The sequence below is a fragment of the Durio zibethinus genome, chromosome 19 (genome assembly GCF_047325235.1).
Source record: "Durio zibethinus cultivar Kanyao isolate XHJ-2024 chromosome 19, ASM4732523v1, whole genome shotgun sequence".
Taxonomy (NCBI): Eukaryota; Viridiplantae; Streptophyta; class Magnoliopsida; order Malvales; family Malvaceae; genus Durio; species Durio zibethinus.
In genome coordinates this window covers 24,958,552-24,978,928 of record NC_143180.1, presented here as the reverse complement: position 1 = coordinate 24,978,928, position 20,377 = coordinate 24,958,552, and the positions used below count along the sequence as shown (strand labels likewise).

At 32.6% G+C, this 20,377-nt stretch overlaps 2 protein-coding genes across 2 annotated transcripts; one reads left to right on the top strand and one right to left on the bottom strand.

Moving 5' to 3' along the window:
* Positions 1 to 317: 317 nt before the first annotated feature.
* On the top strand, positions 318 to 6,614 carry LOC149513579 (chaperone protein dnaJ 10-like). Its single transcript, XM_089748974.1, has 10 exons — positions 318 to 774; positions 1,155 to 1,214; positions 1,600 to 1,682; positions 1,805 to 1,964; positions 3,791 to 3,920; positions 4,621 to 4,779; positions 4,968 to 5,146; positions 5,239 to 5,319; positions 5,428 to 5,589; positions 6,231 to 6,614. The coding sequence occupies exons 1-10, from the start codon at positions 688 to 690 to the stop codon at positions 6,324 to 6,326; spliced, it is 1,197 nt and encodes a 398-aa protein (XP_089605100.1). The 5' UTR covers positions 318 to 687; the 3' UTR covers positions 6,327 to 6,614.
* A 3,039-nt stretch (positions 6,615 to 9,653) lies between these two features.
* LOC111310067 (acetyl-coenzyme A synthetase, chloroplastic/glyoxysomal-like) lies at positions 9,654 to 15,586 on the bottom strand. Its single transcript, XM_089748973.1, has 18 exons — positions 15,343 to 15,586; positions 14,980 to 15,126; positions 14,717 to 14,872; positions 14,508 to 14,630; positions 14,206 to 14,374; positions 13,631 to 13,713; positions 13,413 to 13,514; positions 13,249 to 13,337; positions 13,048 to 13,138; positions 12,475 to 12,588; positions 11,982 to 12,058; positions 11,795 to 11,873; positions 11,560 to 11,628; positions 11,310 to 11,485; positions 11,068 to 11,124; positions 10,837 to 10,927; positions 10,636 to 10,734; positions 9,654 to 10,011 (listed from the first exon to the last, which is right to left on the bottom strand). Exons 1-18 carry the CDS (start codon positions 15,544 to 15,546, stop codon positions 9,826 to 9,828), a joined length of 2,112 nt encoding a protein of 703 aa, XP_089605099.1. The 5' UTR covers positions 15,547 to 15,586; the 3' UTR covers positions 9,654 to 9,825.
* Positions 15,587 to 20,377: the final 4,791 nt, after the last annotated feature.

Below are 20,377 nucleotides of genomic sequence, written 5' to 3'. Positions count from 1 at the left end.
TAAGGCAAACTTTATCACTCTTATAGAAAAATGTTTAATTTGATTTTTTCCATTTAACTTTTTAATTACTTGTATTGTCCATATCACAATGACTTACTCTTAGATATTATTTGAATATATGCATATGTAAATTTTATTATCTTAGATATCACTTGGATATATACATATATATTTTATTAAATATTTAATTAAGTATTAAATAATATTATTCATTAAATGGTTGAATATTTTAAAATATTATTTTAAAATCAATATCTTTTGAATATATGCATATATATAAATATATATATATATATATACATATTATTTTATTAAAAATAACATTTTTACATATAATTATATAAAAAATAGCCATCGTCACAGACTAGTTAATAATAAAAAATACTGCCTCGACAGACAGGCCATTGTCAACGCTGAGGAATTAGAGGTATGCAGTTACGCCAAATACGCGACTTTTGATCTGGAACATCAGATATTGGAATCTTTCTCCCCATTCATCTCCTTTCCAACTTTTGCACATTTTTCATTTGTTTTTCTTTATTTCATTCCCATCGAAATAAAGGATATTTCTTTCCCTGTAGTCTGCTTTCTGGTAAGAACTAGGAAGGGAATTTTGCTTTTCTATTGTAATTACAGAAAATTTTAAAAAAACAAAATAAAAATAATACTGCAAGTTATCGATCGGGAATGGTGAAGGAGACGGAATACTACGATGTCTTAGGTGTAAGCCCTTCTGCTACAGAGGCTGAAATCAAGAAAGCTTATTATATTAAGGTGATCATTGCTCTCATGGATTTATACTCCGATTTTGCACTATTCCAGCTAGATTAGGTAATCTTTTCAGGGAGATGTTTATTATTGGTAGATCTGTCGGAAAACAATCCTTGATCGTAAATTCAGAGCTATGGAAAGTATATATAATCCAAATTACCCTGTCTTTCTTAGATTTATTAACTCAGTTCTAATAATTTCTCCCTTTTTCATTCTTTATTTTAAAAAATATATATAACATATTGTGTATCCTTATTCTTCCTCTTGAAACTTTTAGGTTGCAGTCCTAGTGCTGCTTCTCAACTTTTTTTTAGCATTCTACGTTGCACTTTGTGGCTCGCGGTCTATTCAGTTAAAACCTTGACTTTGTTTATTGTATGCAGGCACGGCAGGTTCATCCAGATAAAAACCCAAATGATCCTCTAGCAGCACAAAATTTTCAGGCAAGTGTTACATTTTACATGTTCAGCACCCCAAAAATAAAAATTGATACTTAAAATAATGGTTTCTCTTCACATGTTATACAGCTAGTAATTGTAATAAGTGGCATCTCTACCTTACATGCTAATAACGCTTCAGCACCTCAAACTCACTTAACTTTGACACTACCAAATTCTGCAGCCTGGCATACTAGATCAGTTACTTTGTTGTTTAACATTGCCAAAGTTTATATCACTTGCTTTATACCTTTTCTTTAAGAACAGAACTAATCAGACGTCTGCTTGGACAATGAAAATTACCATGAGGAATGCCATGTGATATAACATGAATACCATTATTCTCTATTAAATTTTTCTTTGGAATTCTTATCTTTTATGTTCTACTCAGGTGTTGGGAGAGGCTTACCAAGTATTAAGTGATCCAGCACAACGACAAGCATATGATGCTTATGGGAAATCAGGAATCTCAACGTTAGTTTCCTATTCATATCCTATGAATGTATGAATCTAAAGGTTCATTAGTTGCCTAAAAAATTTGAAAGAAGTGTAATATTCTTTGCATGGTATTTATTTGATGGTTTATTTTCTTGCAGTGAAGCAATTATTGACCCTGCAGCAATATTTGCAATGCTTTTTGGTAGTGAGCTTTTTGAGGAATATATAGGACTGCTTGCTATGGCATCAATGGCCTCACTAGACATTTTCACTGAAGGGGAGCAGTTTGATGCTAAAAAGTTGCAGGAGAAAATGAGGGTATGTATGTAGATGATAGAGACTTTTACTGAGAATTTAATTGATAGGGCAAGTGATTGAAAGAAGAAATAAGTGAAGCGAGTTTTAATTCAATAAATAGTGACGTAACGCATGCCTTTGTTGTAATTCCCCCTACTGTCTGAACCTAGGATTTAAATTGATTTTAATGCTGTAAGATAGTTTTCAAAAACCACCTCATAGTACTTTCACCTGAATTAGGCATGGAAATCTAGGGAATCAGGTATTGGATCATAGGGAAAAAGGTTCAGATCTAATACAGGACAACAAAATGAATTGGCTGTGTCTATTGAGGACAAATCAGTGGCTAGAACTAAGGTACAAGGTTTCTGAAATGTTAGGAGAGAAATCAAACTAACAACAGCAACATTTACTTTGGTGAAGGTGGCAGGATGGCTGGTGTTTAAGGGTGATAAAGGGTTGTGTGCCATGTATTGCACCACTGTCAATTCAGGAACTCATTCATAGACACTGCAATATTGCAAATAGGGTTAAACAAGCTTTGACTTTACAAGTTTTCAAAAATCACCTCAAAGTTTTGAAGGTGACACATACTCCTATTTCATTTGTACTGTACATAATATATAAATATATATATGTATATAAAGGGTTGTATTCCTAATTTATTTTATGAAAAGACAAACAGGCCTTGATATCTCAAGGGATCTAGCTGTTTTTCCACTAGTTTTCTTCTTCTTTTGCAATTTTGAAAGAGAAAGGAATGGGTAATTATTAGTTTATTATTTATTCTTCTTTATCAACTTTAAATGAAAAAGAAATGTTTTATTGAATAACTAGGTTCAATCGTAAGGCTGCATACATATGACCCTCCTAGACCTCGCATTGCAGGTGATTTGTACAGGAGCATCCAACTTAGTTCAATGGTAATAAAACCTTGCTCAATACTGATTGAGAGGTTTGGTCTTTTTTTTTTTTTTCTATAATTCGTGAAATATGGAATTGATTTTTAAGTGATAAAATTTGTTTTCTTGTTTTGATCATAAGTGCTGTGCTACTGAATTTATGAGAAGTCACTATTATCATCCACTAAATTCAACGTTTTGTTTCTCCTTACATGTTTTTTTTCAAAGATAACAAAAAAAAAAGCAGATGTTAAAGTTAATTTTGTTCTATAATATTCTATTTAATGTCATCATTTATAAGGAAATGCATATCTTGGCAGTTGTAATAAATGATTTAGTTATCTCTGTTCTTCCCTTATTTCGTGAAATATGGAATTGATTTTTTAATAATAAAATTTGTTTTCTTGTTTTAATCTCTAGTGAAGTGCTACTGAATTTATGAGAAGTCACTATTATTATCCCCTAGCTTCTACCTTTTTGTTCTCCTTACATGTTTTTTTCAAAGACAACAAAAATAAAAATAAGGCGGGTGTTAAAGTTAATTATGTTCTATAATATTCTATTTAATGTCAGCATTTATAATGTAATACATATCTTGGCATTTGTAAGAAATGATTTAGTTATCTGTGTTCTTCCCTTTTTCGTGTGAAATTGATCAACTTAAAGTGGATAAATTGTTCTCAGTATTATGATGGATTGTTGGTTTGACGGTTTATAGCAAGGTAGAAAGATGTTTATTCATTAACCTTGACTATGTTTTAACTACTGATGAAATATTATCCCTTGACCTCATCACTTTCTTCCTGTTAAATTTAGTCGGACTAATTTGAGTATTTTAGCACCAGTGCAAAGTAAAACAAAATCTTTTCATAGGTGGTACAAGTATTTGTTATTGCTTTCATCCTTTCATCATACCAGAGATATTATAAATATTTTTGGCTACAGGTTGTTCAGAAGGAGAGAGAAGAAAAGCTTGCAGAAATACTGAAAGATCGACTAAATCAATATGTGCAAGGAAACAAAGAGGACTTTGTTAATCATGCAGAAGCTGAAGTATCAAGGCTCTCTAATGCAGGTAGTAAATCTTGTTCTCTCGAAATAATGCATTAAGGGTGAGAGAAAATTGCAAATCTTTCTTACTCTTCTAGGATGAATTTCTACTACTAAGCATCTTCATAATTCTTCAGCACTCATTATGATTTCAACTTCTGAAAAATTGCATAAACTACTGAAGTCAGCAGTCATGAATACCAAATTGAAGACAAAATTAAACTGCTATATGCTCTTAAAAATGGACCCTCCAGGTTTATAGTTAAGCAGTGATGTTTGAAGTGTTATGATTTGCTAGGTGCTGAACCTTAATCTTTTGATGTATGTTTTGCTTATTTATATCAGTTGGTTCTTGCATTTCGGGTTCCAATTTTTTTTTCTTTTGGCCACAAATGGAAAATTATAAAATTTGATAATTTACTCTAATTCAGGATCATTTCAGATGGGTTTCTAATTTGAAAAGCACTTATATATATATATATATATATATATGGGGAAATTTAGTGTCATTTACTGTAAACTCAGTAGTATTATTGGGGTGATTGGATAAAAGCTCTAAATTGGTGGTCAAAAAGGGATGCAGAAGTATGCCAACAATTCTTAATTTAGGATAGTTATATCTATTTTGTATGTCTTGTTTCCTCATTATCCTCTTTATTTTCGTTAAACTTTTGTTTTATAATTGATTTTCAGTTGTGATAGATTTTGCTGTTTATGTTTTACAGCTTATGGTGTTGATATGTTGAATACAATTGGTTACATATATGCAAGACAAGCAGCGAAAGAACTTGGGAAGAAAGTGATATATTTGGGTGTGCCATTTATTGCTGAGTGGTTTAGAAACAAAGGCCACTCTATTAAATCGCAAGTAACTGCAGCAACTGGTTAGTAAATGCTGCTAACTTCAATGGTTATTTCACAACAATTTTTTTGTTGGTAACTCGTATGTTTTCTTCCGCTGTCAGATTAAGGGTGGTTACCAATTGTGTAGTTAATGTTTCTTACAAAGAAGATTTTTTGCAGAAAGGATTGTTGTGTTTTAGTCTTTTTTTTTTTTCCCTTCTGGGCATAGGTGCAATTGCTTTGCTTCAACTGCAGGAGGACATGAAGAAGCAGCTTAGTGCAGAAGGAAACTACACTGAGAAGGAGCTTGAAGAGTACATGCAATCTCACAAGAAGCTGATGATTGATTCATTATGGAAGCTTAATGTAGCAGACATAGAAGCTACACTTTCTCGTGTTTGTCAAATGGTTGTTTCACTAGCCTCTTTTATAGCTGTTAGATGACATTGGTTTAGATATTTGTTGTATGTTTCTTGTAATCTATCAAACCTTTGTTTTAGGTTCTCCAAGATAACAATTCTAAGAAGGAAGAGCTTCGTGCACGAGCAAAAGGGTTGAAAACTCTCGGTAAAATCTTCCAGGTGTGCATTATTTTTTTTTTTACTTTTTCTCCTTTTTTTAACTTTATGATCTTATCATTTCTTGAAGTCATTCTGAACTTTCTTGGAAATGCTATGGTATGAATATAGAGGGCTAAGTCAGCCAATGGAAGCGAGAGTGAACCTGTGCTGAGCAGTAATGCAGTACATAAAGAGGACAGAAGTGAACCATGCTACGATGGCAGTTCTCCTAATGCATCACCAAAGTCCTTAAACCAGGAAGAGTTATCTCGTTCTACATTTGCATCTCAGGTATGGTTATTATGCTAAACTCTTATTATAACTGTTCAATATTAGCAGTTATGGTGTTACCCACTCGGGATATAAGCAGTCGATCAAAAATATTTTCTATCCATAGTTTGGATACTTTGATCGCATTTAAAGAATCCGGGTTGATCTTAAGGTTTATGGAAGGAGAATTTGAAGACCTTTAATCTGATTTTGTGTCTCATTTTTGAATGACTCATACTGTGACAAATGGCTACATAGAAGTTGTGATTTGATTTGAATTTGTTAGAGAGAGACAGGAGAAAGAACGTAATAGTTACATTTTTTTTTCCCAAAATCTTCGAATTTTAAACTCAAATTTCTGAACCAAGAAGCTTTAAAGCAACACATCAGATGTAGACTGTGTTCTTATGTTCAAAACAGGCAAATATTGGATTTATACCTTCATATATTGTGGCACTAAATTGTTTATTTCCAGAAATACCCTGATTCCCTGAATATGTCCCTTCTTATTTGGTAGGGGGTGGGAAATGAAGGTGAAAACGTTAGAATCAGATCCACATTTTTTTCTTACCCATGTTGCTGCTGCTCTTATTTGGTTTAACCATCTTCTTTTTTCTTTTCCTTTTTTTTTTCTGACTATTTGAAACAATTTGACATTCTAGAGCCCCTATGTGGAGGCCCCTAACTTTGTGGATGCTCAGTTCACCTGTAACTTGCCAAGGCCAACAGTGCCGCCTGGTGCACAAAGACATCCTTGAATTAGCAGAGATTGGGATGCTTGATCCCAAGCTATAAGTTTGTATTATACAGTTATCATATGCATCAATATTGTGGGTGCAGTTGGCAAAGGTATTTTGAGTGTTATATCATTTGTTCATGCATGCCTGTCCTTGAGTGATCTGAAGAGCACATCTCACCCCAAGTGAGCATGTGTTTAATGTATTTATGACAGATTAGATCTCTATGCATACAGAGAAAGATGGCTTTAGAATATAATTACTTCCATTGTCAACAGGCTGGCGACATTGCCTACTTGGTTTCTTTAATGCTGTTTTTTCTTTTTCTTTTTTTTTTGGAGTTTATTTTGCATCTGTTTTGTTTTGGTTGTGCAATGTAAATTAGTGATACGTACATCTTGTCACGTCTTTTATTCGGAAAAGAGAGGATTTGAATTCAATTGTGATAAATACACCTTGCTGTGATGTATATGGTGTGTTGTTGACACTGTATAAAGCGATAGTACTAACAATATTCATGCAATAACATAACGTAACAAATACTAATGAGGTTATAATACTAAAAAAGTTTTTACTTTTCTAAATTTTCTAGATTAGCTCATTATGAACTAAATTAAATCCTTATTTTCGTCTAATTAAGTTAAGTATTACTTTTGTTTAATTAAGCTTTTAAAAGTAGTTTTGTTTAATTAAATTCTTATTTAGATTTTAGTAGTTTTTATGCAAAATAAATATTTAATTAAATAAAAATAATACTTTATGGGTTTAAATTTGGTACAATAAAAGAATAAGATTTATTTGAAGATTTTGAAAAAAAATAAAGGATTTTTTTAATATTTTAACCGGGTAATAATCTATACTAATGATATATAACGGCAGGCAAATTACTTAAAAATGAATAGAATAACAATATTAGATGCAAAATGACGATTACTTGTTCTTTTTTTTATCATTTTTCTTACAAAATATTAATATTTTTTAAACAACATTATACACTATTTCATAAAAAATTTTATCCACTTTAATTTATTATTAACACTGTCAAAATATAATTTAATTTTTTCATCCAAATACTCGCATAACGCAAGCTATAATAAAACTGCAATGAGTCACAAAGTCAGGTTTAAGCTGCTGGACTCTCAACGGCCACCCATCCAAATGAAGTCGAAGACAGTTGAGGTCGTCGGCGATTTTGTGTGATTTTAAAACCTACTAAAAGATTCTTTCATAAGTAATCATAAATACACCCTGCTTTTTCTTTCCACATTCATTTCTTTTAAATAAAATTACTTAATTATTCTTCACAATGTTATAAATTTCGAATAAATATTTTTTATAAATTATATAATTTATTGCATGTAGACATATCCGTAAATTAAAAAAAATCATATTTAAGTTTAGGAAAAAATCAATTAAGAAAAATATCTTTTAAAAATTTTTAAATTTCCAAAGCAAATCCGAAAACTTTTAAAAATTTTGAAATATATAAATCCAAAAGTTTTAAAAACTTTTAATTTTACAAAATCAAAAATTTTTAAAAACTTTTAAATTTGTAAATTTAGAAGCTTTAAAATGACGGGTTGTACAAAAATAATTAAATAATTTCATTTAAAAATAAATTTCAAAAAAATGTAAAAAGTAAAAAAAGAGTGAATAAAAGCTCTCAAATCATAATAAAAATTTGGGTACAGTTCAAATTTATCCCTCTAAAAATTGGGGGTTTTTACGTATATTTATATATGAAAAATTATTTGATATATTATTAATGAAAATTTTTAATTCTATTAACAAAGTTAACAAAATAACACATTTTTTTAATTAATTTTTTATTTTTTAAAATATACATTAAGGAGTATGTATTACTCTATTAATTTCATTTATAGAATTAAAAAATTTTATTATCAGTCAATATATTTGATAATATATATATATATATATATATTACTTTACTTTTTTTTTGTAAGTTTACCACTTTACTATAGTTTGTGAGCAATTTTAACCATATTTAAATAAAAATAGAATAATTCATTCAATTTTTTTTACATGTTATATCATATTGACATAGAAAATATTTAGAAAGAAAATTGTTAGAGATATTTTTAGTTTTGAAGGGCAAAATAATTTTTTTCTCTAGAATTATTAATAAACAATTAGAAATATTTTTTATTTTTAAATCGAGTTGATATATCAAGTTGACCTAATCTAAGGAAATCATGTCAACTCAACCATCTCATCAATTTATCCAATAAATTTCTTTTAATATTGACTTATTATTCTTAAAATTAACAGTCCACGTTCAGATCAACTTGATTTATCAAATCATTCTAAGCCTAAGACTGTCCTCAAGCAGCCTAAGCTACCTAAGTGCCTCTCTTCACATATATAAATAAGATCATCCATATACAATTTCATCATCTTGTTTTCTTTTATTTTTCTCATACTTCTTATCCTCTATTATCGATGTTTGACTTGAGCTAAGTTGAAATCACTCCCAACTTTTGTTTTTAACTGCTTTCTTTCTCTTTTTATTGATTTCGGGCGTTTCTCTTTTTATTGATTTCAGATTTTATCTCACGCAGCTGAGCTCGGGACCAACAAAAATATACAGTGTTCTGTCAAAAAAGTTAAAATCTCCCAAAAGTAAGCTCTGATCATGATTATGAACATATAGTATATATTTCTCTGATCGCATTCTGGATTGGAAGAAAATAATCGATCCATTTTCAGATCAAGCTTGCATTCTTATCTAAAAACACGGCATCCTTTCTATGTCATCATCTATGGAGGGATAGGAAGGTGGAAGAGGCACCTCTTTATCTTCTATATGTTGTGTTGAATTTAAAAGAAGGAAAAAAAAGTGCATATTATAAACAATCAAAATCCTTCCACGCCGGCCCCCTCTAAGAGTTGCTGGTGATGGTTTCCTACTTTCTTGCCTTTCAAGTTCCTCTAGTAAGAGGTAGAGACAAGCGAGGGGAGGAAGGGTCAGCGGAAAAGCAGGTGGTCTTGTAGGAGAAACAGACAGCCGGGCTGCTGTTGGTGACGATGGTAAGCTTTTAGAAATCAGATTTAGTATTATCATGTTTTATCCATGTACCAAATGAATTCCTTTTAGATTACTGACGTCCGCCATAGAATTGTTAGATTGATTCTTAAAGTTTTCCTATACTTGTAGTTTTAGATTGAATTACTATAGTTTTACCAATGATCCACAATGGAGTTACCAGTTCACAAGGTGAAAATTTCAAACAACTAAACTCAGAACAAATACTAATTGTGGGCATTAGGGATACTGAAAATGGCAAGAAATTTCTACGTGTAAGACGTTTAAATTATTTCCCAGCCCCATTTACCAAGTATTACTACTATTATTTTCAAAGAGTACAATTGTACATTGGTTTACAAGTACCGCGCATGATAATGACCGGTATCCTAGACCCACTTGAATAATTTTTTCAACCACAATAATCAGAAATCACTATGGATGACATCCGGCACGAGTTCTAGACTTCTAGTTCTTTCAGCAATCAGCAAGTGCAATAAGCTGATCAACTACACCTGGATCTGCTAGCGTGCTTGTGTCTCCAAGTTCATCCAACTGTCTGGACGCAATTTTTCTCAGAATCCTCCGCATTATCTTTCCGCTCCTTGTTTTAGGGAGGCCAGGGGCCCAATGTATTTTGTCAGGTGCTGCAAATGCTCCTATCTGCAAGGCAGACAGTTATCTTCAGACTAAGAGTAAATAAAATTCAAATCAAGTAAATGAAAGAGCATCAAACAAACAAATTATTATCTAACTGGGATGCAAGGATAAGGTCATAGGGCTTGCTACGGCCAAAAGTTTAAATTTTGATTTCAGGAACAGAATGTTGCAATAGCCCACAAAGGACAGGGCAACAGGTTCTGACAACTAAATGAGACAATATTACATGGCATGGGGAAAAAATAATTGAAAGAAAATCAAAGAAGAAGAACAAAGGGAAATAGCTACATTCCTTATTTTCTAAGGACCACACACTCGAAAAATGCAAGGACTTCTTTGTGCCTTAAACTCTAAAAGGCAAAAAGTTCTATTTTTCAAAGAAATGAGGCTGATCAATCTGTTCGATTAACACTATCTATTACATTTTTCATATTTATATTCTCAATAACCTGTAGGGTAATATATGAGAGTTCCTATGCATGGGTGAACTAACATCTCAATTTTTTTTTTCCAATTTGTCAACAGACCAAGATAATACTGGTATCATTTCCACATCATTGATTTTTATCAAGAAAGGTGCAATAAGTTATTTGTCCTTATGCTACAGCCATTGGAATAAATTCAAACCTGATTTCGCACTGTGAGTATAAGGCTCCTTCGGAGTTCTTCACTGTAAGAAGTGCCTTCCACAAGAGTAACAAAAGCATATATGCCCTGTCCTTTAACCTACCAGTAACAGAAACGACAGCTTAGACTTACGAACACAAAAATGTCTCTTGGCTACTTAGTATATAATTCTTAAACACATGCATCAGGCCCACTGAATACCTCGTGCTCAACACCGACCACAGCAGCTTCAGCACACCGAGGATGAGAGACTAGAGCAGATTCCACCTCAGCTGTGCCAATGCGATGTCCACTGCAAATATTAAGATAGTATCATTCACAGACAGTAGGAAAGAAACAGATTTTTTATTTACTAGCTAAGGAACATGAAGACATTCAACAGGTTGGCTATTTTCCAGATAACAAAAGAACTTTATTAATAAAAAAAAATACCTAACATTGATAACATCATCAACTCTTCCAGTAAGCCAATGGTACCCATCCTTGTCCCTGAAACAAAGACAACAGTAACTCAACACTGGTGCCTGAGTTAGGATGCCATCAGTGGATAAAAGTAAAGAGATCACAAATTAGAATCCAATATTTTGCACTAATAAGCATCCCAATATTATGCACAAATTAGAATCCAATATTATACATACCAATAAGCAATTTCAGTGTTAGAACCAACATACCTGCTGCAGCCATCACCAGTAAAATAATATCCAGGGAATGGTTTAAAGTACGTTGTCTCATATCTCTCATGGTCACCACAAAGAGTTCGAAATGCACCAGGCCAAGAGCTTTTCACACATAGATAACCACTGCACTCACCGTCAAGCTCAACTCCTTTCTCATCCACTATAACAGGCTGCAGTTATACCAGAATAAGACATTAATAAAAAAAAAAGGGTACTAATTTTGTATGACAGTATTGCATTAAACCTGAACTCCAAAGAAAGGAAAGGTAGCAGAACCAGGCTTCTGTGGCCAGGCACCTGGTAGAGGAGTAATCTGCCAGTTAAGAAAGGGAAAACAATAATCAAAAAGTCGAAGTATGCATGTAAAGCAGAGTAAAATCAACTAAATTTTCCAAGTGAAAAAAAAAAGTTCTGAAAATATTTTCCAAGGAGATGCTACCAAAATATGAAACATGAAGAAAGAAAAAGGAAAAAATTACCATAAAGCCACCAGTTTCAGTTTGCCACCAAGTGTCAGAAATAGGGCACCTAGACCTTCCAACTACATTAAAAAACCACCTACAGTAACCATGATCATTTTAGGTTAAACAGTTGTTTAACATATAGAAAGAAATAGGTGATAAAAAAAAACTTTTTTATCAAAAGAAACTATATAAAATTGAGAACCTCCAAGCACTTGGATTAATAGGTTCACCAACACTTCCAAGGACACGCAGGGACTTCCGTGAGTACCGTGTAACATACTGCATAGTTAGCAATAGTGATATCAATACAAATTTGGAAATGCATCTAGTGGAACTCCTGCAGTGGTTTCTCTCCAAATATAATAGACAAAAAAAAATAGAATTCTTCACAGGCCAAAGGATAGTTTCATAGATCATGCAAGTAAACTTTAATATCAGAATTAAACAAAATGACATAACGCTTGCAAAATTCAATGGCGTTCCTGTGATCTCCCTCTAGTTTTAGTTGACAATGGTGAAAGAGAAAACAAAGAAAAAAGTAGATTGGAGCTGTGAAAATCATGAAGTTAGGTGTCAAATATCAACATAAACAAAGCAAAATAGTAAAAAGGAGCTCTATTTATTCACAACAATTCTGATAAGCATTTTGAACCAAAGATTTGTAGTGTGTAAACAAGGTTAGATATATATCTTGCCTCATCACCATCACGCATGAGTGAGCGCACTAACGTAGGTGCAGTGTAGAATATGGTCACCTTGTATTTGTCGACAATGTCCCAACATCGTCCAGGATCAGGGTAATTTGGGGCCTGCATATAACTTGTGGACATGTTGCTATCAATTGAAACACCTATAATGTAATAAATCAAAATATTTGGTTTAATGAAAATAAGATTCTTGTACTTATTAATGTCTGTTATACATCTAACAGTCAAAGTTTTAAATTTTATTTTTTGTTGGTATGCCGCAATATATTGTGATGGGTAGCATTTTACTACCTAGTTGCTTGCTTGATAAACTTTCAGAAACATCATATGACATGTTAAACCTTCCATCTACCAAGATGTTTAATCCAACATGTCCTAATGAACCAGGATTAGTTGCCAAAACTTGTTTTCTCCTTCCTAGACCTCAATGACAATCCTAGAGAACCAAAAGTTATATCATAAAAGCTATCCAATGCCAGATCTATTTTAAATCTGGATTAGTTGCCAATCTTGGAAGCTTAATCTCTTTTTCCATGTCAAATAGGAATTGTGAACCCTTACCCCCTCGTACACAACAACTGTTGCTCCATTAAGCATGGGCCCATAAGTGACATAACTGTGCCCAGTAATCCAACCACAGTCAGCTGTGCACCTAAAATCAAGTTAAAAGATATGTCAAGTAAGACCCAGCATCAATAGATTACTAAACAGCAAGCATTTCTAAAATTTCAAAAAAATAAGGGTGCAGAGTATCCAAAGTACCAGTAAACATCAGACTCTTTGTAGTCAAATGCATACTTAAATGTTGTAGCTGTGTACACCATATATCCTCCGGTTGTATGGAGTACGCCCTTTTAAAAGTTCATATGCATAAGAAAGGAAAATGAGAAACTACATAAAATACTCCAATCAAGCAAAATAAACACCTTTGGCTTCCCAGTGCTCCCACTAGTATACAGTAGAAAAAGGGGATCTTCTGCATCAACCCACTCAACATCACAAGTAGTTGGATATTTTGGGACAACCTCCTAGAAGAAAATTATGAAAATCAGCATTCCACAACTAAACAAACTGCTAATGTAAAATTATGGTCACTGGACAGGAATCACCAAAATGTCCAATACTTTTCTGTTTTTACACTAACCTCCCACCATATATCTCTACCTTCCTGCCATTTAGTGCTTTCCTTTTTCAATGCCGATTGGTTTTCATAAGTTAAGCATGTACCTGATCAAAAGATGATATCACCATAGATAGATAAGAGATGAGTTACAAAAATGAATCAAATAGTGTGTCATTGATGATGACAATCAGTGCAGCAACTTGAGTTAGCTGTTGATGTTGGTTGCTAAAAGTTAAGTACTCAGCCAGCAACCTGATTAACATCATCATGCTCTACATGGGGCTCTACATCTGGTTATGTTAAGCCAGATCTGACTAACAGATGGTACTCTCCAACAGTTATGTCAGGGAAACTGGCAACCACCTGCCCTTTTGCTATTATTGAAGGGAACAGCAGTGCAAGGGAAGACTGTTGTACCCAAAATTTTCAATGAAATAGAAAATAAATGTTAGGTTAAAGATATGTGCTCCAATTTATCGCATTAAAAGTTGTAAGATTCAATACAGGAAATGGGTTTGACCAAGTCTGAATACAACTAAAATGCTATGGAGAAAACCATGATCAAATCAGATACCAATTTCTTAAAGTTTACCAACCTATGGAGACCCCATTCTTAGCAGATTCAATAAGGGCAGCATCAACAATGTCCTTGAGGTGGATGGTCTTAGGACCTCTTTTAACAGCATTACAAGTAATAACAACTTTTGGTTTGCAGTCCACAATTCGTTGGGCAAGAGATTCTGCAGAGAATCCAGCAAAGACAACCTGAAAGGACAAAGAGGGCGGGAATATATCCAATAATAAAGTAGAAATTAACAAAATAATCACTTATTGTTTAGTACTTTAGTTGTTTGACAATGTTCATCCTTTTTTATGTGCAAGAAGAGGAGGCATGTACCGAGTGAACAGCACCAATGCGCGCACATGCAAGCATGGTAATGGGGAGTTCCATTAACATAGGCAAATAAACAACAACAGCATCACCCTTTCTAACACCAATACTTTTCAGGTAGTTAGCAAGCTGGCAAGAAGATGCACCAAATCAGAGGTGATTCCAATTGATTAAGTTGTAAACATGCGGCTAAATTAATAAAAACTTGAAGACACCTGGCAAACTCGGTGGAGTAGCTGGGAGTAAGTCAAAGTGGCATCAAAGCCAATTTCGTTGGATTCCCAATAAAGAGCGATTTTGTCTCCTAGTCCAACATCGATGTTTCTATCTAAGCAATTGTAGCACATATTAGTGATGCCGCCTTTGAACCACTGGTATGGCCCAGAAAGAACAAAAGAAAGAAAGTGATTACACTTATGTTGACACAAATGTTAAACAAGACTAAGACAAAACATGGAAAATGTAGAGAGAGAAAGACCTCGACCCTGATATTCCCTTTCCTCACATCGAGATTCTCAGAGTAGACCTGATCTCCCCATATTTGCTTCCAGTAGAACTCCGATGATGCAATGCCAGACCAAAATCCAGCGGGGTCCTCGATTGACCTTTTGTACATCTCCAGGTACTGATCTCATATCGCCCCACAATATTTTAAGAATCATCAATCACAATTTAATCACTCAGAACAAGCTAAATCGTAGAAAAAAAAATAGATATCCATTATTTTGTTTTCATGTACAGGCACAGCTGCTACTGCTGCTGATGAATTAAATAAATGTACTATTATCGTCACAGTTATATCACCAGTATTAATAAAGAAGAAGCAAAAATGAGAAGAAACCTTTTGGGAAGAAGGAACCAGAGCCTGGAGAGACAAATCATCGCTTGGGAAAACGAGGTCGTCCTCATCCGAAGCAAAAGCCTCGCCCAAGATGACAGCGTTCAAATGGGAAATCTTGCCGGCGCCCGAAGGCAGAGAGGCCATGGTTTCCACATGTCTCAAATGGTTGGTAGTTGTCAGATTCTTGGGAGAGGGAGATGCCATGACCAACAGTCCTCCGCCAACCTCTTATTGAAGATGACCCAACCCGTTTTTTGCCCGGGCTCTATTATAACGTTGAAGCTGAGGGAGGGGAATGGTTTGAGGGGTAAGTGGTCATTGTCATCGTTTTTTTCTTTTTCTTTTAATATTTTTAGCTAATTCTGCACCAAACTGCCTCACATTGTTTTTTTTTTTTTTTTGTTACTTTATTGTTTTGATATTTTAAAATATGTCTTTTTATGATATTTAAATTTTTATTTTATATTTTAAAATTTATTTTTTATATTTATTTTAAAAATTATAAAACATTTATTCATTAAAAATAAAATTTAATATTATATACATCAAAATCAACTTTCTTTAATTTCATGAAAACTAATTAAAGATTATCTATTTGAGATAAAAGAAATTGTAGTTATAATTTTCTTATTACAAAATGGACAGCTTTCCTATTCCAAATGTTTCTTCTTATATACGCACACTTGATTAACGATAAATACTTATAGCTAGTTATCTGTAGATGAACTGAAGAAGAAATAATTCCCTTGCTTATTCCATTACAAATTTACAATGTAATAAAAAAATTCTATTTATATAAGTGTAATTTTTATATTTTTAAAAATTTTAAATTAAATTTAAATTAAATTATTTTAATGTAAATTTTTTTTAAATATAAAAATTATATTAATATAAATGGAATTTTATTTAAAAAAAATAAAAGACTAGATTACCAAAAAAGGAAAGATTGAACTTTCTCAAATCAAGACCACGAGTAGTTATTTTGTCCTATTCAACTCCTTAAAGCCGCCCCCGGCCCTTGCCCAATATATCTTGTAGACTGCAGCTATATCTAATAACTTAATATAAAAGTTATCCCCGTTTTGTACCGAGGGACAACTTAGTAATGTAATATATATATAGGGGTAATTTTGGACTTTGGTTCTCTAAAAGCTTCATCTGCTTTTATTCTTACAATTTCTTCTTTTCTTTTCAAAATCTCGTTAAGCTTCGGTACTCTTAGCACCATCAGTGATGGAAAGAGGAAAATGATGCCTTAGAAACTACATGTAAGATGAAAAATCACTTTTATTTTTCTTTATTTACTGCTAGGTTTAACAGATTCTTAATTTTGATTTCAAACTGAATGAAGCTTCTGAAACAATAGTTTTTTATTTTCGAGTTTCTCTGACATTTTTTATTTGGAGGTGAGTTTCGTCCCTATTAAGGTCCAATAGCAGTTTTGTTTTGTTTTTTGACAGTGTTTTTGAGATGGGGTTTGTGTTTTCGGTTGTTTGTTTGCCATATGTAGAGAAGGTTGACGAGGGTTGCTTCTCTAATAACAATGTTTAGGTCAATTATCTAGCAAACAGCTTGAGAACAGATAATAAGAAATAAAAGAAGATCAAAACTGGTCCTTTTGCTATTCCCACATCAAATACTCCCAGAGAAGCCGTGGTATGCTAATTCTGTTCGATAATCTTTTTTGTGCCAGGATGAATTTGTTTTTGCATCAATTATTTAATTTATTTTTGCATGACCATTATCATTTTCGTAATTTTTTGTTAAAAATATAGCCTTTACAATGGTTCCTTCCTAGGTAAAGTCTCATTTAAAAAAAAAAAATTTGGGTTTTAGACCTTACAGCCACATCGAGTTGAGAGACGGAGAGTTGACCCTAAAACTGTGGCTTCAATCATATTGCAATGAGGCACAGGCGGATACACCTGCTGTAAGGACATATAAATTCTCTTATGCTAAACTCAGTTTCATGACAAAATTGACTGTTTATTTTAATGATATTTGACAGTATATGCTTGATGCAGAATTTGATACTTAAATTAGATTCTATTGTTACATTGAATCTAAGGGCATGTTGGTACCAGTTTTGAGTGTAGTGGATGATTTAATGTAAATATGATCTGTAGGTTCTAGTTGGAGAATGCTATAAGCTGATAGACATTCCAACGAGCAACTATATCAACAGTAAGATAAGCAAGAACTTTGTTTTGACCCAGTTTAACTCAACTTCCCTCAATCGACACCTTGCGCGCACGTATTATGTCAATGGTATCAATTTTGGGGATGGGTTGGTGGAGGTATGAAATCGTTAAGGTTAATAGAAGATCAATTTGCGACTTTCTACTTATTTCACAGGTAGAGTAAGATGGCTGGAGGATGATTTTGTATCAAGAGAAGAGAAAAAGAATTTCCTAATTAAATTTCCTGTTGAATATTGATAATCAATCTAGAAACACAGAATTAACTGTGATTTTTTCTTGAAGATAAAACGAAAGCCGCGCATTCTTTGTCAACTTAATTAGTGCAAAACTCAAGTTGAAATTTTTTTAAGAAATTCTGCTATCCAATCATACATGATCTGTAGTAATTCTATTGAGGGTTCGTTGATCGTTAGATCACTTGACAAAACTCACTTGATTAACAAGTTCTGGCTACCAGTTAGACATCAGGAAAGGCAATGAAAAAATGGTTCCGACGAATTGCAGATGTTGTGAGGCAATTTATATGGGTATTTGAGGTAGGAATTGCGAGGTTTATTTCTCTTTCTCATGTCATCTCAAACTGGAACTGATAAAAATGGGTGGGAATTCATGTATTTCACATTTCGTTCAACCAGAAATAAAATGTGATAAATCAAATTTATTATTGTTGGATGCAAAGAATAGGAACATTGAAAATATACTGATCTTGTGTAGAGATCATCTCTATCGAATGGATTATATGAAATTTCTACACTTATTGATTACTTTTACTCAACTTGACTCTTTTTTTTTTTTAGCATTACTAAAAGCTTAACTAACTTATTTGCAATGCCTGATAGAGTCACATTGACAGTAATGCTGATATTACAATTTCATGCATTACGGTGGACAACAAGTCTTTTGATCTTCTCTCATCTTAATAATGTAGTTTTAAGTTGTATATATATTTTCTCTAATTGTTCCCTATTAGTACAAGTTTCATGGTTTACAGTCATTGGATGAAACTATCCCTTAGGTATATTTTTGCATCAATTTTCTTTTGGAAAAAGAGTGATGAATTAAAAAAAAAAAACAGCAAAAACTATGATTTATTTTTGGATCTACCTTCCTGTATTATAACTTTGCATTGACAAATCTTAAAATTCATTTAAAAAGCTGACCATCAAGCTACTTTCCAACCGTGCACCTGATTATGGACTATTAAAGATAGATGGCAGAGGCCGTATTGTCCAGTTTGCTGAAAAACCAAACGGTGCTAATTTGAAAGCAATGGTAAACAACAAGAAAATGTGCTTAGTCCTGTTTTTCTGTATTTCTGAAATTCAACATTTTGAAGGAACAAAAATATTTAGCAGAATCCTATGAAAAATATATCATATGCTATGACTTTGAAGGAAAGTTTTGATAGTTTCGTACTTAGTTGCAGGTATCTTAAGTTTTGCTTCTGAGATGCAATTCATGTTTGACGTCCTACCATCTTTTTCTGGGTCTTTCTTGGTTTGCTGTCGTGATTTTACTTTCTGCGACTTTCCTTCTTGCTTTTTAAATCCTCCTTGGAGATGGTTCTTTATGAAACCCGGCCATTTATGTCACTGTAGAAGTCATCAATGGCTATTTATATCTATACAATAAATTAAAGCTGTCCCTGGCTTCCAATTTAAAACCAGGTCAACTTTGACATTTAACTTGATTTGAGGGTTAAAGATGTCTGTATTCAAATTAAAAATAAAGTTACTAATGCGATTCTTCCCAATTGAAAGGAGAATTAGGGTTAGGATTTTCAATTCCAGAGTTGAAATGGCGTGGTTGCTTCAATTGAATCCGATTTCTACTTTGGAATTACATAGGTCCATCCATTTTGATTAGGTGTTTTTTTCTTTTTTTTATATATATTTTGTGGAGAAATCTTATTGTGTATGCTGATTTCGGTTTCGGGAAAATTAAAGAAATAGGAACTATCTATAAGAAAATGGGTTTCTAATTTCTCTTTACGGTTTTTTTTTTTTTTTTTCAAGAAATTTTGATGCGCGTTACTATCTTTTTCCTTGGTATTTGGTGGATACTGAGAAGATAATAATTTTTTTTCTTTGCCGATGAATTTGGATATGGCATAATGAATAAAACTATGGCTTCGATATTTAATTTTTAATTTTTTTGTATTTCCGTTTGGACTATCAGTCTTTCATGTCAAAATTTCATATTTTTCTTCTAAACAATTAAAAGAGTGTAGTTTTCATATTTGATCCTTTTTTTAACGTATTCTGTATGGTTTTTGCACATAATTTTTTAATTTTGTGCTTATCAATTTTGACATGGATAAGTTTCTTATGGTTTTATAAGTTATCTTGTTTAAGATTTCCTTTTGGTGATTTTAAATTATCTATGTATTTTTAATGGGAAATTTGTTAATTTATTTGGTTTTGAGTATGCTTTTACAATTTAGATGGATTTGAAAATAGAAAACAAAATAGCTACTATTCTTTTAAAAGATGCAGCTGAACTGAAATGACAAGTAAACATGGAAGGTGTTCATGTTCATCTCCAGAAGTCAAAAGTAAGGGGATGGACAAATTCAAGGTTCCTTATTGCAACTGTGCTTGATCTATAGCAAGGTTAGTTATTCTATTGCATATTAAGCTTGCATTTTCTTATGTTTGATTCTAGATTTATAAATGCTTTGCATTTGATGCTGAGTCTTCACCTTCTTTGCTTGCTAACAAGTTCTAGAAACAAAGTTAAATTGCTAAGAACATTGGTAATAACAATAGACAAACAATTTAATGGAATTTGACAAAAAAGTGGTGATTGATGCGCTATTCTATTAACACAAAAGT